Here is a 27,350-nt window from a genome sequence, read left to right as displayed (position 1 = left end):
GAGTTGCCGCGGTCCTGGTGCTGCTAGATCTGCTAAATTTCTCAGCAGCATTCGACACGGTCGACCACGCAACCCTAGTCGACCGTGTCTCAGCCATAGACAAAGCCAAGGCCCTCCTGACCTCTTTCCTGTCTAACCGCACCCAACTAGTAACGCTTGGCGACTTCAAATTCTCATCCTTTGCTCTCCCATGAGGGGTCCGACCTTATTCAATATATACGTGTCGGGCTTGGCAAGGATCATCAAGTCCTACGACATGCGACTAACCTCCTATGCCGACGATACACAGCTGGTGCTAGAGATTCATAACAACAGAGGGACAGTCGTGGCAAACTTCCATGAGGGAATGCTTGCAATAAGCACCTGGATGGCAAACAATTGCCTCAAACTAAATCAGGACAAGACGGAGGTGATGATCTTAGGTAATCTCTCCCCTAGCTGGTCTCCATCTTGGTGGCCAGCAGAGTTAGGCCCGCCTCCGCCCCGTCACAAAGGTCAGAATCCTAGGGGTCATGTTCAACGACAAGCTATCTGTTGGACAGGCCACATGAAGGGCCGCTCTCCCCCGGCCCAACCAGGCCTGAGCCCAGTCCCGCAAGTACCACACACCACCATTGCACGTCCTCCGTCCCCTCAGGGACCCCTGCCCATTCGAGCCTGCCGACCTCGAGGGTCCGATCCACTGCCGGCCCACGCGCCCAGCCTGGGGCGCCATCTTGGACACTCCACCACGAGGCCGCCTGGCCCCCGATCGACCTCAACCCTGGGCCTGGCCCGGCCTCAGACATTCCGGCACCACCCTCCACCCAGGAGGTGAGCGGGCTACTTGGCAAGTCCATGGGAGAAAGAGGTGCCAATGGCTCTCCCCCACCAAGTGCCGCTCGCCCATCGCCTTCCCGGGCGCTGGCTCCACCCCCCTGCTGGGTGTCTGGACTCCCCCATCCCGGACCTCCCGACCTCCAAGTGCGAGGGTCCGGACATCAAAGCACGCCAGCCCTATAACTGGGGCAGCTCCAGAGCAGGAAGGCAGTTGTATCTTGGAGTCGAGAGACGTAAAGAGGAACTCATCCTGGACGGACTACTGGCGCTGCCATAGCTCTGTCCTGTGCACCATCGTCCTGCCTGTTGGCGCTGCCACAGCCGTCGTAACCTTCATCCTTCATCGTCGTCGGGATCTGCTGGCGTGGCCGCGGACCGTTGTAACCGTCATCTTCCACCGGGACCTGCAGGCTCCGCCGCGGACCGTCGTCCTTCCTTCATCCATCTCGGGACCTGCTTGGCTCCTCCACGGCCCGATCATCTAGAACGCCGAGCTCGAGGATTGAGAGCTATTTTGTACTCATTGGTAACTAAGACTGTCCCGCTACCCCTTTCCTAAACCAGAGACTAGAACCGAGGGGACCCCTGAGTCCAGACCTCCTTGTATCCATCCTCGTAACCTAAGAATTGCATATAAAGTCTCGTTAACCTTCAACCTTGTGTGGTGTCCGTCTGTGGGGGGGGGGAGTTACTTATCTGTACAGTCGTTGGAGACGGCTCTCCCTGGAGACCTCTCCCCGTAACCTCGGCCGACCCTCCCGGTCCGTCTAACATTGGTGGCCAGCGGCGCGATCCGAATCACCGCATAAACGTACAGAGAGTAGCTCACCCCACGACGAGTCACAATGACCACGAAAGAGAGCGGATCAACCGAGAAATTCCAAATGGAGAAATTGGAGGAGTACAACCATCGTGAACTTAAACAATTCTGCATCGAACTGGGTATCGCTACCACCGGACTGAGTACCAAGGACGATTTTAAGCATGCCCTAGAATCTTGGGCAGAAACCGGGGCTGCCGGAACCCCTGATCAAAGCACCGTAGAAAAAACGACCACGGCCCCGGAAGGGCAAAGAACGGGTCTCTCGCAAGGCGAGATCCAGGAAAGAGAAAGGACCCGACTACACGAACTAGAAATGGCCCGACTTAAAATGGACGTTGAACTTAAGTTGGCCGAACAAAAAATCAACTTAGAGCACCTGCGTCTCCGAGAAGAAAGAGAGGAGAAACAGAGACAAAGGGAGCTCGAGGAAAAAAAACTAGCGTACGAACACGAACGAAACCTAGCCGAGATCAACCTACGCAAGCAGAATAAAGAAGCAGGGGTACCCGAGCGACCCCCCACCTCAGGGGCCACAGACAAAAAGGTACACATCCCCAAGGATGTTGTCCGAGAATACTTCAGAGAGGACGACATCCAGCAATGGTTTAAAGCCTATGAAATCGCTATGACTGCACACCGGATCGATAGAAGCGACTGGGGAGCCGGTCTCTGGGGAAGATTCCTCAATGAGGGCCGCGACACCCTACTACAGCTCCCGGACCACCAGATGACCTCCTACGACCATATGAAAGCGGCCCTCCTCACCCGCTATGGTCTCACACCCGAGATGTACCGTCAGAGGTTCCGAGACTGCACCCGCATCCCGGGTACAACTTGGGTGGACTATGTAACATACTTTAGCCGAGCCTTCGAGGGCTGGATCCGAGGAAGCAGCGTCACGACCTACGAGCAACTATTTAACCTAATGGTATGGGAGCATCTGTCGAACAATTGCTTCATTGAACTCCGCCAACACCTCCTCGACAGCAAGTTAACGGATCCCCGGCAGCTCGCAGCCGAAGCTGACCGGTGGGAGATCACCAGAGTGGGCCGGAATGGGTCCTACGAACAGAACCGGAACAACAATGGTCAGCACCGACCCAGAGGAGGAGGAGGGGGCCAAGGGCGAGGAAGAGACAACGCCCCGGTCGCCCCCGCTACCAACACCACCCCCCCGGCCAACCGGGGCAGCACCCCAGCGCGACCGGGGTACAGAGCCAATGTCACGTGTCACCGATGTCAACGAGTCGGCCACTATGCGAACGACCCAAACTGCCCGCAGTACCAGAGCCCAAGACCCCGCCAAGTGGCCGCTGCAGCCCTAGGGGAAGAACAGATCTCCGAGGAACAGGAAGAGTACGAACAAGAGCATCAAGAGTGGGAGCCAGCCGCCATGACTCTAGCCTGCTTAGGGGGGAAAGACATGGTCCCGCGGGTCCCCCTACCCGCTAACACCCAGAAGTACAGCCAATGGGTGAGCATCAATGGACACCAGGCCGAAGCCCTTCGTGACACCGGGGCCAGTGTAACAGCCGTCCGCTGTCACCTGGTGGCCCCAGAACAGTATCTACCGAACATTCTCTGCCCTGTACGATCAGCCGATAACTCGGAGAGCCGGTGTCGGATGGCCTGCGTCCCCTTCGAATGGGGGGGGGTCTCCGGCATGTTGAAAGTGACGGTCCGAGACGATGCCCCCGTAGACTGCCTCCTGGGCAATGACCTGGAAAGCTCTCCGTGGGCCGCCGTGGAGCGAAAGGAACACCTGGGGATGTTGGGCGTCCCAGACTGGGCGTGCGTCACCACCCGTTCCATGGCCGCCCGTGCCAACCACCAGCCAGAAGAACCCGAATGGCCGGCGCCACCGCCTTCGGTCGCCCCGGCCGAAAACACCGACCGTAACATTCCCGCCGAACCAGCTCAACCTACCGACCTCGCTAACCTCGACCAGTGGCCTCAAGAAGGGGGGCCCACGCAAGAACAATTTCGCAAAGAACAGAAGACCTGTCCCTCCCTCGAGGGACTCCGCCAGCAAGCGCTCGCCCAAAGCGCAGGGGATACCCCCGGAACTCATTGGGTCTACTGGGACAATGATCTGCTGTACAGCGAGCAAAGAATCGCCGAGCTGGGGAGCAACCGAGTACTAGTGGTACCCCTCCGTTTCAGAGACTTCCTGTTAAACCTGGCCCACGATGTCCCCCTGGCAGGACATCTGGGACAAGATAAAACCTACAGTCGCCTAGTGACCCACTTCTTCTGGCCCAAAATGAGAAACGATGTGCACCAGCATTGCCGATCTTGCCCCACGTGCCAAGCCAGTGGGAAGAGCGGCCGCAAACTAAAGGCTCCCCTGCAACCTTTTCCCGTGGTCACTACCCCGTTTGAGAGAGTCGGAATAGACATTGTGGGGCCCTTGGACCCACGCACAAAACAAGGCCATCGATTCATCCTGGTGCTAGTGGACCACGCCACCCGCTACCCTGAGGCTGTTCCTCTGCGAACTGTGACAGCCCCGGTGGTCGGCCGGGCCCTGATGGGGATCTTCTCCCGTGTGGGCTTCCCCCGAGAAGTCGTCAGCGACAGAGGCACGAACTTTATTTCCAAATACATGAAGTCCCTCTGGCAACAGTGCGGGGTCACCTACAGATTCACAACCCCCTATCACCCTCAAGGGAACGGACTCGTTGAGCGGTTCAACCGCACGCTAAAGGGAATGATCGGGGGGTTGGAAGAGCCCCTCCGTCGCCAGTGGGATGTGCTGCTGCCGTGCCTCCTCTTCGCATATCGAGAAGTCCCCCAGAAATCCCTGGGCTTCAGCCCATTTGAACTGCTATATGGACACCCAGTGCGAGGGCCGCTCAGTCTCGTCAAAGAAGGCTGGGAGATGCCTCCGCTAAAGAACCCTCCAGATGTCTTCCGGTACCTCCTCACCCTCCGCAACCAGACCCGGCGGTTCCGAGAACTAGCGAAGGCCAACCTAGAGGCCAGTCAAGAGGACATGAAAAAATGGTATGACCAGAATGCCTCATCCATTGAATTCGAACCTGGCCAACAGGTATGGGTGATGTCCCCCACTGAGCCATGCGCCCTGCAAGACAAATGGACGGGGCCCTTCAAAGTAATAGAGCGCAAGGGTCCTGCCACTTATCTCATCGACATGGAATCCTCCCGGAACCCTCTCCGGGTCCTCCACGCTAACAGACTAAAGCCCCACTTTGTGCGAACAGAGCTCAGCCTCCTGATGGCCACAGACACTGGGGTTGAAGAAGACTCCGAGCCTCTCCCTGACCTCCTACGGACTCAAGAGCAAGACGGCTCCGTGTATGGGGTCCGGCTCTCAGAGGCCCTCACCAGAGAACAACGCCAGGAGTGTCAAGCCCTCCTATCACAGTTCGCCAGCCTGTTCTCCCTCACCCCGGGTGTCACTTCCTGGTGTGTGCACGATGTGGATACCGGGGACAGCCCCCCTATCCGCCACCGGGCCTACCGCGTGCCAGACCGGGTACGGGCCTGCATCCAGGAAGAAATAGCCAAGATGCTCACGATCGGGGTCATCGAGCCCTCAGACAGTCCCTGGGCCAGCCCTGTCGTACTGGTCCCCAAAGCAGCTGCCCCCGGCACCACACCCGAACTCCGGTTCTGCGTCGACTACCGGGGCTTGAATGCGGTCACCAGAACAGACGCGCACCCCATCCCCCGGGCAGATGAACTAGTCGACCGAATGGGAGCTGCCCGCTACCTCAGCATCTTCGACTTGACAGCAGGCTATTGGCAGATCGGCCTCACACCCCGGGCGCAAGAACGTTCTGCCTTCTCCACCCCCGATGGCCATTACCATTTCACGGTCATGCCCTTCGGCATGAAGAATGCCCCAGCAACATTCCAACGGCTCGTCAATCAGGTCCTGGCGGGGCTCGAAGGATTCAGCGCCGCCTACCTAGACGACATCGCTGTATACAGCCACCATTGGACCGAGCACCTCCACCACCTCCGAGCAGTGCTGCAAGCCCTTCAGCGAGCTGGCCTCACGATCAAGGCCAGCAAGTGTCAAATTGGGCAAGGGTCTGTAACCTACCTCGGACACCAGGTGGGAAGCGGCCTAGTGGCCCCGCTACAGCTGAAAATTGCCGCCATCCAAGCCTGGCAGCCCCCCATCACCCAAACCGAGGTACGAGCCTTCCTGGGCATCACGGGCTACTACCGAAGGTTCGTAAAAGACTATGGTACCATAGTGGGGCCCCTCACAGAACTCACGTCAAAGAACCAGCCCAAGAAAGTCACCTGGACCCCAGAGTGTCAAACTGCATTTGAACAATTAAAGGCCGCCATGTGTTCCGCCCCTGTGCTCCAGGCCCCAGACTACAGCCGGGAGTTCGTCGTCCAGACGGACGCCTCCGACCAGGGCATTGGGGCAGTCCTGTCTCAAGTGAACACCGAAGGCCTTGATCAACCGGTGGCCTTCATCAGCCGGAGACTCCTACCACGGGAGCAACGCTGGAGCACCATAGAGAGGGAAGCCTTCGCTGTGGTATGGGCCCTCAAGAAGCTCCGGCCCTACCTTTTCGGCACCCACTTCCGGGTGCAGACCGACCACCGACCCCTGCAATGGCTGATGCATATGCGGGGGGAGAACCCAAAGTTGCTACGCTGGTCCATCTCCTTGCAAGGTATGGACTTCACAGTCGAACACCGGCCTGGGCCAGATCACGCCAACGCGGATGGCCTGTCCCGGTTTTTCCGCCTCGACGAGGAGAGTCCCCAAGAGGATGGGTAACTCTCCCCGCCTTCAGCTGGGGGGGACGCATGTTGGACAGGCCACATGAAGGGCCGCTCTCCCCCGGCCCAACCAGGCCTGAGCCCAGTCCCGCAAGTACCACACACCACCATTGCACGTCCTCCGTCCCCTCAGGGACCCCTGCCCATTCGAGCCTGCCGACCTCGAGGGTCCGATCCACTGCCGGCCCACGCGCCCAGCCTGGGGCGCCATCTTGGACACTCCACCACGAGGCCGCCTGGCCCCCGATCGACCTCAACCCTGGGCCTGGCCCGGCCTCAGACATTCCGGCACCACCCTCCACCCAGGAGGTGAGCGGGCTACTTGGCAAGTCCATGGGAGAAAGAGGTGCCAATGGCTCTCCCCCACCAAGTGCCGCTCGCCCATCGCCTTCCCGGGCGCTGGCTCCACCCCCCTGCTGGGTGTCTGGACTCCCCCATCCCGGACCTCCCGACCTCCAAGTGCGAGGGTCCGGACATCAAAGCACGCCAGCCCTATAACTGGGGCAGCTCCAGAGCAGGAAGGCAGTTGTATCTTGGAGTCGAGAGACGTAAAGAGGAACTCATCCTGGACGGACTACTGGCGCTGCCATAGCTCTGTCCTGTGCACCATCGTCCTGCCTGTTGGCGCTGCCACAGCCGTCGTAACCTTCATCCTTCATCGTCGTCGGGATCTGCTGGCGTGGCCGCGGACCGTTGTAACCGTCATCTTCCACCGGGACCTGCAGGCTCCGCCGCGGACCGTCGTCCTTCCTTCATCCATCTCGGGACCTGCTTGGCTCCTCCACGGCCCGATCATCTAGAACGCCGAGCTCGAGGATTGAGAGCTATTTTGTACTCATTGGTAACTAAGACTGTCCCGCTACCCCTTTCCTAAACCAGAGACTAGAACCGAGGGGACCCCTGAGTCCAGACCTCCTTGTATCCATCCTCGTAACCTAAGAATAGCATATAAAGTCTCGTTAACCTTCAACCTTGTGTGGTGTCCGTCTGTGGGGGGGGGAAGTTACTTATCTGTACAGTCGTTGGAGACGGCTCTCCCTGGAGACCTCTCCCCGTAACCTCGGCCGACCCTCCCGGTCCGTCTAACACTATCATTTATACACCATGCTAATACAGTCGTCTCCTCATCCTTCTATACCATTAGGATGATAAAGAAACATTTACCTTACCTTCCACCAAGCGCCAGTAGGACTCTCATCAGCACGCTTGTCATGTCTAAGGTAGACTATTGCAATGCCCATTAAAGAGTCCTAAAAAAATTACAAATGGTGCAAAACGCAGCAACTAGGATTCTATCAGGCACCCCCACGTTCAAACCAATATCCAAAGTGATACGACAACTTCACTAGTTACCCATCAGGAGCAGAACCAGGTTCAAGGCCTTATAAATTGCCCATAAGGCAGTCCACAATACGGGACCTGAGTTCCTGAAGAGAACTCTATGCTCCTACAGGCTAACCAGACCCATACGCTCTTCAGCAGCAAACTTGCTGACTGTCCCTAGAACCAAAAAAGCCTCTTGGGGTGACAGAAGATTCACTGTCGCCACTGCTAGACTATGGAACACACTCCCCCTTCACATTAAGACCATTACCACTTTGTTCTCCTTTCGGAAACACTTAAAAACCTGGCTTTTCAATCAATAAATCACCCGCTCCCATTCCTTCTCTACCCAGCCGTCTGTAGCGCCAAGACACCCATGGGTATTTGTGCGCTCAACAAATTGCATAAATAAATAAAACCAAGCTGTGCAAGGATGCGGTGCATTCCGATCTCGGAATGGAGGCCAGAAGTCGTTGACGTCACTGCCCCCAGCAGCCGCAGCCTCCAAGCAATCCTAGGCTGATTCTGCAGGACCACACTACTCCAGTCGTCCTCTCCCCCACTGGAGATCCATAACATTGGACAAGTGGGTCCTGCAAACAGTCCAGGAGGGATATTCCCTATCTTGTCTTTCTTTTCCTCCTCCTATTCTGCCAAATCAAGAACGACTGACTGAGGATCATTTAAAGCTGCTCCAAGTGGAAGTTACAGCTCTCTTGGCCAAGCGAGCTATAGAAAGATTCCCAGTTTCAGAAGTAGGCAGTGGCTGTTATTCCCGCTACTTTCTGATTCTGAAGAAGAACCAGGGGCTACGGCCCATTTTAGATCTTCGGACCGTAAATCTCTTCCTCAAAAAGCTGAAATTTAAAATCCTCACTCTGGCTCAGGTCTTGTCTGCCCTAGACAAAGAAGACTGGTTGGTAGCGTTGGACCTGCAGGACGTGTGCTTTCATATTCCCATACTGCCGGCCACAGGCGTTACCTGCGGTTCAAGGTAGGCTGCAAGCAGTTTACTGTGCTCCCCTTTGGCATTACCAGTGCCCCTCGGCTGTTCACCAAGGTGATGGCGGTGGTCGCAGCTCATCTGCAGAGGCTAGGGGTGTCAGTCTTTCTCTACCGCGAGGACTGGCTCTTGAATGCGTCCTTGCCCCAGGCTGTCATCTCCCACCTTCAGACTATGGCGAACCTTCTACATTCACTGGGGTTCTCTATAAACCTGCCAAAGTCGCACCTAACTCCTTCTCAGACACTCCCTTTCATCTGAGCTGCTCTGGAAACAGTGCATTTTCTGACTTATCCTCCCGAGCAGCGAGTCCAGGATATTCAGGCTATGTTTCCGATATTTCAGCCTCTATCCTTGCTTCCTGTGAGATTGACTCTGAGACTGTTGGGCCTCATGGCCTCCAGCATCCTGTTGGTAAAACACGCCAGATAGCGTATGCAGGCTCTGCAGTGACACTTGAAGTTCCAATGGGCACATCATCAGGGAAATCTCTCTGACGGTGTCCAGGTCTTAGAAGGAAGTGTGAAAGATCTGCAGTTGTGGTTAATGAACAGTGATTGGGTCAATGGCAGACCCCTCTCCCTTCCCCAACTAGATCTCATGGTCATGACAGATGTGTCACTTCTGGGATGGGGCGGCAACCTTGGAGAGGTGGAGATCAGGGACACTAGTTTTCGGTGGAGATGGGGCTCCCCATAAATTTGTTGGTGCGCCGAGCGATTTGGTTGGCATTGAAAGCATTCCTCCTTCCCTCTGTCAATGGGAAGTTAGTGGCGATGTTCACAGACCATACCACTGCCATGTGTTATTGCAACTAGCAATGCGGTGTGAGGTCATGGACCCTTTGTCGAGAGGCCCTGCCATGTCTCTGGGCATGTCTGGAACAGCAGGGCCTAACCTTGATGGTACAACACCTGGCAGGTTCTCTGAATGCCAGGGCGGGCGAACTCAGAAGACGATGATCACGAGTGGCATCTCCAGTCGGAGGTGGCGCAAGGTCTCTTTCACCAGTGAGGAGAACCTTGGTTAGATTTGTTTGCCTCCGAAGAGAACGCGCAGTGTCAGCGGTACTGCTCACTAGAGTTTCCAAGGCAGCTATTGCTCAGCAAAGCTTTTCATCCCGAGTGGCGCACAGGCCTGTTGTACCTCACAGCAGCAGGGGAGGGTTCTCCACCTGAACCTTTCAACTCTGTGCCTCCTTGCGTTGAGATTGAGCGGCGACAGTTGATAGCTTATCCAGTATTTGGGTGTCTTTCATAGATTCACATGCCTGAATCATTCCCCGTCGCCGAGACGGGAGCCTCCGGTACATAAAAAAGTAATGTCCTAAGGACATACATAGAGAATATAGGCCGAAGGGCCTCCCCTTATGGGGCCTTTCCACGTCCTTATGTAAAAGGACCGAACTCTCATCGTTAGCCAATCAGCTCCGACCTCCTTCTAGAACCTTCCCGGGAGGAGCCTCCGTCCCTCAGATTTTTCTACCGCACGTTGTGCTAGGGAGTCTCCAACCTGAGCTCTTCAGGTTTCCAAAATTCGAAGTCTCAAACTTCGCCGAAATTCACTTGTACGAAGAGGATTTCATCCTAGCATCGACTAAATGTCGGAATCTAATAAGAAAACTTCGTCCATGGCGGACTCACAGAAGAAAGCCCTCCTAAGGGCCTGCTCCTCCTGCGGCAAGCAGCGGATTCAAGCGGAGGACAAGCACGACCTGTGCATATATTGCCTGTACCCTGACCACGTCACTGACAAGTGTAGGGTGTGTAGAGCCTTCCCAAAGAAGACGGTTAAGGAAAGGGAAACTCGCCTTCGCGAATGGCTCGACAGGCTTAAGGTCCGAGACACTCTGGAATCTTCCGAGGGTAGTGTCTCCGCGACCTCCAAAGTCTCCAAGAAGAGACCCAGGGTGCAGTCCCCTGGAGAGACAGACACTCCTCCTAAGAAGGCGCACAGGAAGCCTTCGGAGGCACGCTCCACCACCTCCTCCGTGTCTGTTAAGGATGGCCAGAGGTTCAAGAAGCCCGCTCCATCTACTAAGCGGACCACCTCAGTCACGACCACTGTGTCGACTACTACGGCCTCATCGCCCTCCGCGGCGACCACGACGACCACCACTGCGTCCTCTGGCGCACCGGTCTCCTCGACCATTCCTCTCAAACCCTCGAAGGCCGCCTCTTCGTCACCTAAGAGGTCTAAATCTTCAGGTACGCCTTCGCCGAAAACACCTCACGAAGGCTCGTCACCCAAGACATCGAAGTCAAGTTCGTCTCCTAAACAGTCGAAGTCAAGTTCAAAAACCACACCTTCGACAAAGGCATCTCAAGTCCACGACCCTACCATCGGTGAGGCGGCGAAACCCTTATCCCCACAAAAATTGGTACCATTGACCCTGACGGAGGTGCCCAAATCACCAACACACATGGCGGGAGCGCCATCTTCACGCACGTCGTCGGAAGAGACCCCGGCGCCATCTTGGAAGGAATCGAGATTGGTCGAAGTCTCTATTCACTCGAGTCCTACACCCTCGGTTCGCCCAACGGTGGACTTGGCACCCGAAGAAGAACAAGACACACTACAAAGTGAAGAGTCGGACGAAGAACAGGAGGTTCACGAAGACCACCAGGACGTCCAAGAGATCCGGGACGGAGTGACGTATCAAAGCAGCTCCCTGACCGTAGACACGGTGAAAACCCCGATGATCTGTTTGCCACTGTCTCTGGTCAACGATTTGAAATCCCTGGTGCAGGACTATAAACGAAGGTTCCCGGACGCAGACAGCGGTGCCCAGGTGCCGGTCACCCAACCGCAACCGGCGGCCTCGCACCCTTCCGCTCCCCCGGCCCGTCCTCGGAGCCAACTCCGACCGCAGACACAGGCGGAGGACTCATCGGAAAGCGAGGAGGACGACACGGACTTAGAGGAAGGCGAGGTGCAAGACGTCGCCTCGGACCACAGAGACGACGATGCCGATGCTGCGTCATCACACCATTCGTCTGCCCCGGCATCCCCGAGACCGCGCCACTCTGAAGCGGCGGACGTGGGAGGTTTCCACAAACTGGTGGACAGGGCTGCAAGGCGGTTTCACATGACGGTGGAATCCGCGGAAACGGAATGCTTCCTCCATGATTTCAAGGAGCACACACAGAAATCGACCAAGTCTATTCCTCTGATAGACTTTCTATGGGAACAGGGCAAGAAGCTGATGCTCACGCCTGCCTCGGTGCCGGCGGTGGTTCCGCGCCTGGACAAAAAATATAAGGCCCCGAACTCCGCACCTGCCTGCCTGACCGGCCACCCCAAGCCGGACTCGGTTGTCACTCAGGCGGCCCAAAAACAATCCCGAAACCCCTCCTCGCCGCTGTCCGCGCCCCCGGACAAGGAAGGAAGGAAGCTGGACACCATAGGCAAGAGGTTCTCCACCACATCCGCCATGTCCATCAAGGTGGCAAACTCCATCGCCCTCCTGGGCCGCTACAACCGCCAGCTGTGGGAAGACATAGCTCCCTACCTGCAAGGCCTGCCAGCCACGGTCCAGGACGAGGTGAAAGCTCTTCTGGCGGAAGGACAAAACTCCGCGGCTGAAATTATCGACTGCGCCATCGACGCAGCAATGACGGGATTCCGCCAGTTGGCCGGGGCTGCCGTGCTCCGCCGCCAGGGCTGGCTGAAGGCGACGTCGTTTCGGCAGGAAGTCCAATCTAAGGTGCTGGATATGCCGTTCGATGGGCAATTCCTCTTTGGGGAGAAGATAGACGAGGCACTCCAGGCCATCAAAAAAGACACCGACACGGCGAGGGCTCTGGGCTCCCTCCAGTCCCGGAACCAATCCTTTCGGGGAGGCCGCTCCAGAGGTCAGTACTCCTACAGAGGTTCCTACCAAAATCGGTCGTCCTATTCCTATGGCAACAGGAACCAGCCCCAGCAGAAACAACAGTCCCGACAGTCATCCTATGGGAGATCGTCCTTCAGAGGCAAATCCGCCAAGAAGGGCGCTGGCGGCCGCCAGTGACCACTTACTCCAGCCAGTCCCACCACCGTCTCAATCCTTTCGAATTGGGGGAAAACTGACCCACTTCCTCCACAATTGGCGAAAAATCACTACGGATCGGTGGGTACTACAAATAATTCAATTTGGACATTCCCTCGAACTGGTCAACACCCCTCCCAACACCCCTCCGCTGAAGCGTGCTCACAGACACCTGCACCTCCTTCTCCAGGAAGTCTCTGCCATGTTGGTCAAAGGAGCCATCGAAAAGGTCCCGGACTCCCAGAAAGGGAAGGGTTTTTATTCCCACTTCTTCCTGGTCCAACAGAAAGGGGACAAGTGGAGGCCGATCTTGGACCTCCGGGCGCTCAACGCCTTCCTAAGGAGTCAATCCTTCCGGATGGTCACAATCCAGGAGATCCTAGGAGCACTGGAAAGAGGCGACTCGATGGTCTCCCTGGACTTACAGGACGCCTACTACCATGTCCCCATCCTCGTCAGGCACAGGAAATACCTAAGGTTCGAAATAGCGGGCAGACATTACCAGTTCAAGGTCTTGCCGTTTGGCCTCAAATCTGCCCCACGTATCTTCACAAAGTGCTTGGCGCCCGTGGCTGCCTTCCTGCGACAAAGGGGTCACCAGGTGTTCCCCTACCTGGACGACTGGCTGGTGAAGGCTCCTTCCCCGGAGGACGCGCTGGCTTCCTTCAACGCCTGCAGCGCTCTTTTCCAACAGCTGGGTCTGACGATCAACCTCAAAAAATCATGCACTACTCCGTCAACGAGGATCACCTTCCTGGGGGCAACCCTGGACACGGAGCGAGCGAAGGCTTTTCCCTCAGAGGACAGGATCTGCAAAGTACTGTCTCTGGCCGCGGCGGTGGCCAAGAAGCCTCGCATCAAGGTCCGGACGTTCACCTCCTTGCTAGGGATGATGTCCTCATGCATTCTCCTCGTACCGCACTGCAGGCTCCGCATGCGCCCCCTACAGGAAGCGTTGGCGAGACAATGGAAACAGTGTTCAGGCTCATTCGACGACATTCTCACAATCACGCCGGCCATCATAAAGGCCCTGCTGTGGTGGAGAAACAGGACTCACCTGACGGCCGGATTGCCGTTCCTCCTGCCGCCGGCACCACTGGTCATCACGACCGATGCCTCACTGGAAGGCTGGGGCGCAGTACTGTTAGACCTTCGAGTCAGCGGCAAATGGGACGCCCAGGAGACACAACTACACATCAACCTCCTGGAGCTGAGGGCAGTGTACCTGGCTCTACAGGCCTTCCTGCCACGCATCGGCTCTTCCCCTGTGCTCGTCAAAACAGACAACACCACGACGATGCACTACCTGAACAAACAAGGGGGAACGCGATCTCTCTCTCTCTCGCGAGAATCGCAAAAAATCTGGAACTGGTTGGTGGCGCACGGCCTCTCCCTCAAGGCGGAGTACGTTCCAGGGAAGGAGAACACTATCGCGGACGCCCTCAGCAGGCAGACCTCTCTCTCCCACGAATGGGAGCTCAACGGCGACACGGTGGCCCACGTCTTCTCACAATGGGGCACCCCGAGGATAGATCTCTTCGCGACGGCAGAGAACACCAAATGCCGAAGCTACGCAAGCTGGCATCCCCAACGGGGGTCGCTGGGAAATGCTTTTTCCATCGGCTGGTCCAGCGTGTTTGCGTACGCTTTTCCGCCGTTCCCGATGATACCGAGGCTCCTCCGGAAGATGAGGACGGAACCGTGCACGCTGATACTGATTGCTCCGTACTGGCCGAGACAACATTGGTTCTCGGATCTTCTTCGCCTATCCATCAGGCCCCCGATTCACCTGCGACAACTCCCGAACCTCTTGACAATGTCCGGAGGCCAGGTACACCACCCGAACCTCCGTTCGCTCAACTTATCGGCTTGGCTCCTGAGCACCGTGAGTTCGGGGAGCTAGACATACCGCAGGACTGCAGGGAGGTACTGGCCAAAGCGAGAGCGAGCAGCACGACCAAGACCTACTCGCTGAAGTGGAAGAGGTTCTGCGTGTGGTGTTCGGAACAAGACTTACACCCGCTCCGGGTCACCCCAGTCCAGCTGCTACCGTGCCTACTGCACCTGGCTCAATCGGGACTGGCTCACGCCTCCATTAAGGTTCATCTGGCTGCGATTTCTAGGTTCACCAGGACCCCATCGGGACCCTCCCTCTGGTCCAGTCGACTGGTAAAGCAATTTCTAAAAGGACTTTACAGATCTTTTCCGAGGCCTCGGAAAGTTCCTCCAACCTGGCAGTTGAACTTGGTGCTAAACCAATTAATGAAACACCCATTCGAGCCCATACACCGGGCATCGCTCAAGCATCTCTCCTGGAAAACGGCTCTCCTGCTAGCCCTGACGTCGGCCAGAAGGGTCAGCGAACTTCAGGCGCTGTCCATTCAGGAACCGTATCTCCAATTCAGGCACGACCGAGTGGTACTCAGGCCCAACCCTAAATTCATTCCTAAAGTGCCGTCAGACTTTCATCTGAACGAACCAATTGTCCTCAAGTCGTTCTTTCCGGACCCTTCCACGGCAGCGGAAAGGGCGCTGCATTCCCTGGACATTAAAAGGTGTCTCAAATTCTACTTGGACAGGACCAAAGACGTCAGGAAGTCTTCTCAACTCTTTGTAGCCTACAGCAACCCGCGCATGGGGTTGCCCTTGACAAAACAGAGCATCTCACGCTGGATTTCTTCAGCGATTGCTTTCTGCCATGATCAGGCCGGACGGCCTTTGACAGACCGAGTGGCTGCCCACTCGACCAGAGCGATGTCAACGTCAGCGGCGCTCTTCGCTGGAGTGACGATCCTGGACATCTGCCGAGCGGCGACATGGAAGTCCCCGCATACCTTCTCCAGGCACTACTGCCTGGACATCGAACTGCAGAAGGACGCTGCAGTGGGACAAGCGGTGCTGCGCCATCTCTTCCAATAAGGTGAGCCTTACCTCGTCCCGCCATCCAGGTATGCACATTCTTAATGGTTTTCTCTGCTATATGCATGAATATATATTACCATGTTTTCTCTCAGGTTGCCTGTACTTTCTATAGGCCTACTGTATGTGAGAATGTGCCTTACCACTATGCATGTATAACTGCTGGCTACTCTGATTCAGGCATGTGAATCTATGAAAGACACCCAAATACTGGATAAGAAATGCGTTACTTACCTGTAACAGCAGTTATCCAGTATTGGTGTCTTTCATAGATTCACATGCAACCCTCCCGCCTCCCCGGTAAGGACTCACGTACCTCTAGGTCTACATTGCGACACCCTAGCTGGGTGCGTACGAAAATCTGAGGGACGGAGGCTCCTCCCGGGAAGGTTCTAGAAGGAGGTCGGAGCTGATTGGCTAACGATGAGAGTTCGGTCCTTTTACATAAGGACGTGGAAAGGCCCCATAAGGGGAGGCCCTTCGGCCTATATTCTCTATGTATGTCCTTAGGACATTACTTTTTTATGTACCGGAGGCTCCCGTCTCGGCGACGGGGAATGATTCAGGCATGTGAATCTATGAAAGACACCAATACTGGATAACTGCTGTTACAGGTAAGTAACGCATTTCTTTTGACCTTCATCCCGAATTCTGTAACATTATTGTGGCGGCCATACGGCCCTCCACTAAGACGGTATACGCCTGCCTTTGGCAGAAATTTGTATCATACTGTACAGAAAGGTCTTTTGACCCTCTTTCTGCTCCCCTTTCTCCTATCCTTTTATTCATTCTAACCCTTTCCCAGCTGGGCTCTGCCTTGGGAACTCTCAAGGGTTATCTATCTACTCTGCTTTTTTTGCGGCTGGCAGACCGCCCTCTCTTCGAATCTACTATTGTAAATAGATTTATAAAAGAGCTGGCTCACTTATTTCCACCCACGCCCATTGTTATGCCACAGTGAGATATTAATTTGGTCCATATCTCCCTAAGTTGTGCTACCTTTGAGTCTTTGCATAATTGTCCCCTCCGGCTGTTGACCAATAAAACAGCCTTCTTAGTGGCAATTACATATGCCCGGAGAGTAAGTGAGTTGAAGGCATTATCTTGCTTGCCTCCTTTTCATATGTCCTTTTTGGACAAGGTGGTGCTTCGGACAAGGGCATCTTTTTTGCCAAAGGTTGTGACCCCATTCCATCTGGGTTGCTTTGCCCTCCGTGTTTGCTCCCCCGCATCGCACTAAGGAAGTGGAGCGTCTCCACCGGCGGGACCCAAAAAGAGCTTTGTCATTCTAGCTTGACCGAACAAGAGTTTCGGGTGGATGAACAACTTTATTGGTTGGGGAGCAAAGCAGGGAAGGCCAGTGCAGAAAAGGACCATCTCTTGCTGGGTCGTTCTCTGCATCAAAATGTGTTATGCCATGGCAAAGAAGCAGCCCCCTGAGGGATTAAGAGCCCATTCCACCTGGGGTCCCAGGCCAAGAGATTTGTCCAGCAGCGACGTGGGCATCTTTGCACACGTTCTCTAAACATAACTGCCTTGATGGGTAAGTACGCAGGGACAGACATTTTGCCCGTTCTGTCCTGCAAAACCTTTTAGTTTAGATATGAGTCCACAACCCACTGCCAGGATGGTATGGCTCGTGTATCTAATTCAAAGGTAAGGAATCTGCAGCTAGAAGATGAACAAGTTACTTACCTTGGGTAACACATTATCTGATAGAGACTCTATCTAGCTGCAGATTCCTTCCAGCCAACCCATGCCTCCCCGCTTTGTGTACTGATATTGTAGGGCTAAGGTTGTTCTCCATTTCAGGTCCCTAGTTTTGAACACAACTACGTCAGTTACTTTTTGGCTCTGTGCTTCTAGTGTGGAAAAAATGAAAAGTATCAACGTCCGGGCGGCCCCTACATAGGCACGCGATGTCATAACCAACGCTAACGACTCCGCCGACGTCACACAGAGCCGAATGGAGCCACCCGACTCCTCGCGCAAGGGGTATTGCTCAGCAAAAGTTTCCAGATCCAGCCTGACACCTGGGAAATTCAAAGGTAAGGAATCTGCAGCTAAATAGAGTCTCTACCAGATAATGCGTTACCAAAGGTAAGTAACTTGTTCATCAGTCGCACAAGGAGGCTGCAGGCTCGGTAATGGAGGCTGGTTGAAGTTGACCACCAGCTGGGCAGCTAAGTTGGGATGTAGAAGGAGACTTGGGCACCGTCAGCTGGGTTCCCCAAAGTCTGGGGGTTGAGGATTCAGGGGTACCCTTTGGGGTCTGATTTCTTTTACCAGAGCCGGTTGGGGGGGGACCCTTCGAGATGAGGCTGCAGGCGTCTTTTGAGGAGTCCAGGAGAGATCAGTCAATGCTGGATTCGAAGCTAGGACCTCTCGGGAGACTTCACTGAACAGGTGAGCCACTCAGACTCGGGCTGTGGGCACCTGGTGCAGAGTGGGCAAGGGTCACAGATCTGCCTGGAGCCAGAGTCCTTGAAGTTAGAGTTTTCTGGGCAGGGCCGCTGTCCTCTGGAGGTCTGATCTTTGTTGAAGAGGGGAAGTCTTCCTGGGGTTCTTGGACATCACTTGGAAGACAAGAATTGTCTTCTTCGCAGGCTCTTTCAGCTGGAAAAAGGCTGGTACGGCTGGGGCCAGGTCAGTCATCATCTTCAAGCTTTGGTGCGCGGCGTCCACTTCGTCCTTCTTCGTAATTTGCAGGATAAAGGTTCAGTGGTGCAGATAAGTACTGAATTTAGGGGCATTACAGGTACTGGCAGATGGTAGCCAGTGGGCTACTTGCCTTTTAGAGTAACTTCACCCGTGGTATGTCCCCTCCCTTTGGGGAGAGGGCATTCCTAACTTGATTGACTAAAATCCTTCCATTCCAGATGGAGAATTTTGTAAGGAGGGGGTGTCACCTTGGTTCAGGGCACCTTAGGGGTGGTCTTGGCAGAGAGGGGACACAACTCTCCTGTCTACTAATTTTCCTGCTGACCTTGTTGCCAAAAGTGGGGCTTGGTCGGGGCGGACATCTCCACTAGCTTGAGAGGCCCTGGCTAGCATGTCAAAAGCCAGGCCTGGGAGCGAGCAGCAATGCCTGAGAATTGCCAGGCTATCATACTCAACGTCCCTTCCAGTACCAAGCGATGGATCTGGATTCAGTAGGAGCGGATGAGAGGGGGTGAGTCTGATTGGAGAATTCCAGGAAAGTTCCAGAAGAACTGGAAACCACACTTGAGCTCTCCACAGAGGTGTATCCACCACAATCTCCACCTGCTGGCGATGGACCTGGGCGACACCCATCTGATCTTCAAGAAATTAGAAAATGCGTAGCCCTGCTCCTGCCACCAGTCCTGGAGAAACACATCTGTCGCCTCCGCCCGGGGATCTGGGCTCCAACTGAAAAATCTCAGCAACTGATGATCCAGACGTGATGCAAATAGATCGACAGAGAAGGGACCCCACCTCTGCGCTAACTGAGAGAACACCTGCGGGTCCGGTATCCACATACTGGAATCCAGGAGGTGGCACGAGTGCCAGTCTGCCACTTTGTTTCCTGACCCAGGAGGTACTCCGCTGTGACCGACACTTGGTTCTCCAAGCAGAAGTTCCAAATTCTTTGGCTAGGTTTGCTAGTCCCCGGGATCTGGTGCGTCCAGATGGTTGATGTACCGGATGGCAGAGATATTGCCCATCTTTAGAAGGACTCATGATTCCACACTTTCCTTTGTCCAGCACTCCACACCTGGCAAACCAGCCAGACCGGCTGGCATCTATCTCGATCATGATGTCCGGAGCGGAACTGAAGATTGCTCTCCCATTCCCCGCCTCCATGTGCGGGATCCACCAGACCATCTCCTCGCTGCATCGCACGATAGTGCAAGGTACCGAGAAACATGGCCTGAATCGAGAAGGAGAGAAGGCCCACCAGGCGAGCAAGCTGACGCAATAGTGTGTGATTTGGCCTAGGTTTGGCGCAGTTCGTGTCTTAACTTTGCCATTTTCTGGGACGAAAGGCTCGGGATCGAGGAGACGGAATCTATTGCGAACCCCAAAAAGGTTGTGCACTGAACTGGGGTAAGGAGGGATTTCTTCTCGTTTATGACGAATTCCAACCCCTGAAGCAAGTTGACTGCCGTCTTCAAGTGATTGAACAGCTTTTGAGGCACTGGTCTAGGAAAAGCATGTGGTCTAAGTACACAATCATCCGAATGCCCTGCACCCTTAGAAACTCCACTGCTGGCCTGATGACCTTTGTTAAGCACCACAGAGCTGAGGATAGCCCGAAAGGCAGAGTGGTGAACTCGAAGAACTGGCCATTCCACCTGAATTGTAGAAAGTGGTGGTGAGGAGCAAAGATCGGGAACATGAGGTAAGCATCCTTCAGATCGAGGCGGACCATCCAGTCGAGCAGCCTCAGCATGACCCTGAGGAGGTGGATACCCTCCATTCTGAAGTGGTGATACACGTTTAAATCCTTCAGATTGATCAGTGGTCTCTGACCCCCATGAGCCTTGTCGGCCAGGAAAATGTTGCTGATAAACCCGCCGGGATTCTCCCCTGCACAGCAATTCGCCCCTTTTGGATGAGGGTGTAGCCAAAGAAATAGGGAGGGGACGGGTCACCTGATGCGGGCGGCCCTGGAACTCCATGTGAAAGCCCTGCACCGTCTCCAGTACTCAAGCATTGCTTGTGAGTGAGATCCAGGCTGGGAGAAAGAGAGCTAAATGACCCCCAACACGCAGGCGTGCCAAAGGCAGCACACTCACCTTTGCCAGAGTTGTTGGATGAGTTGGAGAACTGCGACCAGCCCCCTGGAAAACCTGAGGGGCAAAGACCATACGAATATTGGACTGGGCATTGTCCAGGGAAGTGAATGTCGCCACAAACTTGCTAAATTCCTTGAAAAAAAACGGGTCCCCAAACAAACCACCCTGGGCCACCGTTCCCGCCTCTGAGGAAGCGAGGTCTCCCAACTTTGGGTCCCATTTTATGAGAAGGAAACAGTGCCTCTCAGTCAAGAGCACACAATTTGCGATCCCCAAGAACACAGTGGCGCGCTGCGCCCACCCTGATACCACCTCTGGGGACATCAACGAACCACAGGCCTTAGCCTCCTCGTCCATGTCAAGGATTTTGGTCAATAGGAGCTTGTCCTGGCAGGAGCACCAGGACCTGCCAATACCATTCTTAGGGTCCTTCACAAATTTGGCCAGGGACGTTGCCATCTTTGCCATCTTTGGGTTGATATCTGGTGTAAGTGCAACTGTCCCCTCTAAACTGGGACGGGGACACTCTGCCAGGTGGCTGTTGCAAGTGTCTTTTGCCATGAGCTTACGTACATGGCTGCCAACATACTTGGCCTCCTTGTTCCCTGGAATCCAGTTTGCGGGCCTAGGATGGGCAATACTATCGGGGTCAAGCATGTCCGAAACACCCTCTGTGGCAGAAGGGCGCCGGGGTAGGGAGCCATGGCCTAGAGTGACCCGACTTATCTGTGTCCCCAGGAGAATCCCCCTGGAGGGTCCAGGGTGGCGGTACTTGGTGGGGTGGGGATGTTATCTACATGGGCCATTGGGGAACCTGGGCTAGGAAAGCCTGCTCTAGGCATGCAAAGGCATGCGCGTCCACACCACAGTTATACTACTTCTCTGACTCGTGCTGCCCATAGAGAGGGCAAAGCACCCCCAAGCGGTGGGAGGACCTCACCCCACTCACAGATGGGCACAGGGCCCCATAAGGCACGCAAATGCGTCAGCGACTAAGGGAATCTGTGGAGAAACAGATCACATCACAAGCACATCAAAATACAGTCAGCAATAAGCATAAATCCAAACCAGGAGAAACGAGAAAAATGACTTAAGTTGCTGCTGAGCAGCGAAGAAAGAGGAAGGATAGACAGAGTGGAAGGACCAAGTTAGGACTGGAGTATGAACGGCGTCGAAGGACTTGTGTTCTGAACTCCTTTATTTCCCTACTGTTCATGGGAAATGTAGTTCTTGTTATTGTGTTAATAATGACTGCTGTGAAAATAAAGCGAAGGAAGAATGGCTTAATCTGAGCCTCTGGTCCTGAAATAGAATGACTGCCAGAGCCATCTTCAACTTCAACATCGGATGTTGTCAGTCTCTGAATCTTACATCTGCTCCAGTTTTAAACTGGATTCCTGAAACAGCTCCAATGCTGCAGCAGCAGACATCTTATGTAAAGCCATATCTGTAAATTGGGAAAAAGAAATCCAAACTAGAAATACCAAAGAAGAACAAACGCCAACAAAATATCTGCTAAAGTGAAGCAAGAATTGTTTGAACAAATAAACAATCAGGCTTCACTAAAGTAGTATATCATGCTGCATTTCAAAAAGTACACAACAAAAACAATACGTAAAAAGAGCAACTAAAAAAATAAAATATATATATAGAATAGACAAGGAAACCAAATGATACACTGCATGCTAAGTCCCAAAAATAAACAACCAATACTGCAATGAAGAGAATTCTCTAATTAAACGTATTCCCAAAATTCAACTTACCTCCACAGACACAGATAGAGGCAGATGGAGACAGAGACACAGATGGAGACAGATGGAGGCAGATAGAAATAGATAGAGGCAGATAGAAACAGTTAGATCGAGACAGAGACACATATAGTCTTAGTTAGATAGAGACAGAGACACAGATAGATGGAGAGATAGATAGATAGAGCTACAGACAGACAGATACAGACAGACAGATACAGACAGACAGATACAGACAGATACAGACAGATACAGACAGACAGACAGACAGACAGATAGACAGACAGATACAGAACGACAGATACAGACCGACCGACAGATGCAGATAGATAGATGAGATAGATAGAGACGGAAAGATAGAGACGGACAGAGACGGAAATATAGAGACTGATGGATAGAGACAGACAGAAAGACAGATGGATACAGACAGACAGACAGACAGACAGACAGATGGATGGAGACAGACAGACAGACAGATGGATGGAGACAGACAGACAGACAGACGGATGGATGGAGACAGACATACAGATGGATGGAGAAAGACAGATGGATGGAGACAGACAGACAGACCGACAGATGGATGGAGACATAGATAGACAGATGGATGGATGGAGAGTGAGATAGATAGACAGATGGATGGATGGAGACGGAGATAGATAGACAGATGGATAGATAGACAGAGATATAGATAGACAGATAGATAGATAGATAGATAGATAGATAGATAGATAGATAGATAGATAGATAGATAGATAGATAGATATGTGCATGCCGAGTCTGGTGTCTCAGTGGACTAATGCGTTTGCTGCAGGGGCCTGTGATTGACATCATGGTCACAGTTACTTTGTTTTACTCTAGCTCTGCCCCCACTGACCCGGCCCCCACTGGTGCGGCCTTCGGCCACAAACTACACTGTAAATTTTGCGCCCTAGAGAAAGTTTGTGAGTACCCATGTTCTAGCCCATACCTCAGTTGGATTGCAGAGATTATTAGATAATGTTTCTCTTTTTATGGCAGATCTTAATCCTAAAATAAATCAGTCTAAGACCCACGTATTAGTTTACAGCCCAAAACATTTGTTGTAAATAAGACTGATATTTGCAAACATTCTTCACCTGGCTGGGATTGAACGATTGCATTAGGGCAGACAATTTAATGAGGATTCAGTGGTTGTCTCAGATAAATAAATGTAGTGGGAGCTTGAATATGTCAGGATTGTTTTTTAATCCAGATAGCCTGTCCCTCTCCTGCAAGAACATATTAAAGGCCTGTATTCTTGTAATTTGTTTTACTTATAGACAATAAACAGAGTCCATGAAACACGCCGTGAAAAACCACATGTTGATCACCCCAAGTCCTGGGATGGAGCCTCCTCTTGTTTGAGTCCCCAATAGTCAACCTAGATATTTGTGATACGAATAAGACAACACTGTGCACTTGATGGTTAACTTTCCTGCACATGTTTGTGCTCTTTACCAGTTTCTCCTTGTGATTATTTTTCTTCCCAGGCCACGATGCAGTTCTTGTTGTTTTATACATTTTATGTGCCTCTCTGGTGAAATTTTTTGTTCTTGACCGTGATGCATGCTAACTTTAGGCACTGCAGGCAAATTATGTTTTTGTTCAATGTTTAACTTCTATTCACATTTGCTGGGTGAGTGCTTGCCAAGTCTATGCAGTTTGCTCTAGGAATGGAAAATGCTTTATGGTGGTTTGATTTATTTATTTATTTTCCTCATGCTCATTCGTCTCCGTTTATTGCTACTTTTTTATTTGTACTTTGAAATATAAGGAGGCTGCAATATCTTTCTGTCAAAGTTTTTATGAGACTAGGTAATAGTTCTATTCTTTTTACACTTATGTGCCTGAATGGTTTGGGATGCTGGACGTTATGGTTGTGTTCTCCTTTTATTCTATGCTTGTATCTTTTATGCTTAAATTATTAACTGAATAAAGGAATTTAAGTCACTCAACTTGTGAGTTTCAATAGCATACCTTGGAAGAGGTGGACCTGATACCGAGGGTGGTGTGGCAGATATAGTGGATCTCCCTGGCTTCAAAGCTAATTTTACTTTTTGATGTGCAAAATGCTTAGGTTTACTTTACTAAAACCGAACATTTGAAACCGGGATGTAAGTCAAGGTGTAACAAGCACTGAGAATTCTCCTTGTCCTAAAAAAAATGGTGATTAAATATTTATTAAGTATCCAATTTCTATTTTAGTTTTAACTGTTCCAGCAACAGACATGGTTGAAGAAACCGTAATTAGCGAAGAACCTCCTACCAAAAGACAGTGTATTGAGATAATTGAAAATCGGTTAGAAGCTTCAGAAACACAGGTAAGACAATGAAAAAAACTGATGTTGGAGAGCAAAAATTCATTTATATACATGAATTTCTATGTAATGAATCCCTGTATTTCAATGGTATTCTTTCCATTGCATTAGATTCAGTATTATTTTGAGTTGATGTTGAGGACTGATAATCGGAGGGTGAATTTAGGAAATGGGTATATCTACCCAGCCACATTTTGATCTGCGGGCAAGGATATTTGTGCCACCTAGAGTTTGGTCATGTTAATATTTTGCACCACCAATTACTTTGAGAGAGCAGCATACTACTCCTGGGGTCATCTCCTACCAACTGCTGAAAACATGATTACAACAACATTCTCCTGTGCCAGTGCCTACATTAGTTAAGTCCTGACATGGTGCTGACCTCATTTGCTAAGAGTTGCTGTGGAGAGAAGGTAAGGCTCGGGTAATGGCTAATTGTCCAGCACTGGATTTTTCATAGATTCATATGCTTGAAGCATTCTCCATTGTGAGGCTGAGAATCCCCAGGTCTTTTTGAATAACAAAACACAGTGTTAAGACCCATAGAACCAGCTACAGTGGTTAGTTAGTAGCACATCCACCTCACTTGAAACAACCCACATTTTAGCTAATTAGGTTTAGGTGATGAGTTCTGCTCCTCTTAGAGGCCTCCTTAGCTTGGATTTCTACCTCCCATTGTGTGTGAGGGTGTCTCACACAAATGTCTCTGCTCTAGATTGATGGATTGCTACATTTCACAGCACTTTTACATTTTCTTTGACTTCTCCTGGACTCATGCTTCATCTACACTGTACAGTGAGTTGCTTCGTGATTTATTTTTTTAACCAGTGGAAGAGTTTGTCTCTCATCATGGCAGACAATGAAAAGAGCTATCTTCAAAATATGTTCCTTTTGTGGCAAACGAAAGACTGACATTGATCACCCTCATATTAAATGCCTGTTTTGCTTACGCTAAAAGCATAAAGTGGCTTTTTATGGCATTTGTCAAACCTTTCCCTAAGACACCTTCGAGGATCTAGAATGACTAGTCTCATACCAAAAATAAAAAAATCCTCTCTAAAGTTTAGAAATTCCTGTGCTATAATTGTCTAAAAAAATTGTTGGGATCCACCTCTCAGACAGAAAGAAAAAAAACTACATTTCTGTTGTCTGTCCAAAAACACTTTTGCACCCAAAGTTGCCAGAAAAACCGTCTACTCAGAGGTTCTGTAAGAGTTATATCCTAAATTTTCCAGGAAGGGGAAGCCCCTCTAATAAGTGGACCTTCTTCAAAGAAAGGCTATTACAGTAGTGTACTGTGTATGTGTGTGGCATAGTATAAATAATTAAATAAATAACCAGCCCCTCTTTCCCAAAAGGGTATTAAAAGGGACATACTGATGCGGACGAAAGCTACTGGATTAGAGTACATGGCAGAAACTAGTTGATCACATGTAAGGGCCAAGGAGTGATAGTAACTAAAACGAGCCCGTTTTCCCCAATTTGTAACCTTGTTAAATGGATCCGTGAATAAATATTGATTTGGGCACCGTCTAGGCATTTTTAAAGATTAACTCATGTAGATCCCACGCATTTTTTCACAGGTGCTCTCTCGTAAGGAAAGAGGTCGCAGAAAGCTCAGACCCTCAGAGGGTCGGTAAGAACTCGATGAAGCATGTCACTGGATAACAATCAGTGAGTGAGAATTCCTTTAAGAAAAAGGTCTTTCCCCTGTATCCAGTGGGCCCACCGTAGATGACTTGAGGTTGACTCTCATGATTGTAACACTGTATATAAGGAGGGTGAGTCACAACCTCCATTACCCTCTCTTGATTTTTATGTGGATTGAGATGTCCACCACAAGTAATAAAGACACTACTATCCCGTGAGCTCCAGTAAAAGGTTTCAGTAATTTAAACCTGAGCTCAACCCTTTGTAACTAAGGCACATAGCAGAACGGTTTAACTGAGAGAAAATCTGTGAAGCAGTTAGTAATACTAAAACAGTTAACCTGAAACCCCAATATAATAAAACTTCAAGCATAATAAAAATCTCTCTCCAATTTATAAAAATGGAGAATAATTGAATTAGCAAAATTACACCAAAATGACAAACGTCCAATAGGGTGAACCAAAGATATGCATTTTGAAAGATTTAAGTAACAATAACGCCAAAAAGTGGGTAAGGCACTAATGGACTCAGATGTCACAGTAAAGTAAGACCTATGTGTGATTTCATGCCAGCTGCTATGCGCTGGTCCGGTACACCAACCTGGTTCGACTGTCAGATATTTTAATTTGGAACGTGGTCTGTTTTTTTTTTTTTTGGCAAGGCACAGGTTGTATCCGAGGAGGGCTCCACGATGTCCAATAGGCATTGGGCTAGGGCCTGGTGAAAACATTGGTTTTGGCTGGAACAGTTTAGAGTGGGAAAAATTCATATTTCACACCCAGTGAGGTTCTCCTGCTTCCTGGATACTTTTGGCACCTTCTTTCAGCCAAGATCTCTAACTTCGGACTTGGCCTCTTTTCAGAGCTTTAGTCCTCCAGCAGGAGAAGGGTGTGTGATTTATCCAACAGAGGCTTTATGAGACAGGATACCTTCACAGCGAGGTTCTGCTAAAACAGATTTACTCCTGTGCAGAAACTCTGAGGAGGGGAAACCCTGTTTCTTCAGCCCAGCAAGATCGCACCTTGGACGGATTGGCTTATCTGGTTTGTCCCGGTGCTGCATAGGTCTTAAAGTCCAAGCATTTTCAGGATTGGTAAGAGAAGTTCAGTTACACAAAGCCAAGTATCCCTGTACCTCAGGAATGGCGCTTAGTTTCAAGACTCACT

At 51.9% G+C, this 27,350-nt stretch overlaps 1 protein-coding gene across 2 annotated transcripts in view; it reads left to right on the top strand.

Annotated features, from left to right (window-relative positions):
- GABPB1 (GA binding protein transcription factor subunit beta 1) overlaps positions 1–27,350 on the top strand; it is a 486,223-nt gene that overhangs the window by 392,608 nt on the left and 66,265 nt on the right. For both annotated transcript variants that reach the window (XM_086958248.1, XM_086958247.1), the window contains exon 9: positions 24,422–24,537. In XM_086958248.1, the coding sequence (XP_086814374.1) occupies positions 24,422–24,537 (116 nt within the window). The remainder of the gene's footprint in view (positions 1–24,421; positions 24,538–27,350) is intronic.

Source organism: Lissotriton vulgaris, chromosome 2_1, assembly GCF_964263255.1.
Source record: "Lissotriton vulgaris chromosome 2_1, aLisVul1.2, whole genome shotgun sequence".
NCBI lineage: Eukaryota > Metazoa > Chordata > Amphibia > Caudata > Salamandridae > Lissotriton > Lissotriton vulgaris.
This window is presented reverse-complemented; position numbering and strand designations above follow the sequence as displayed.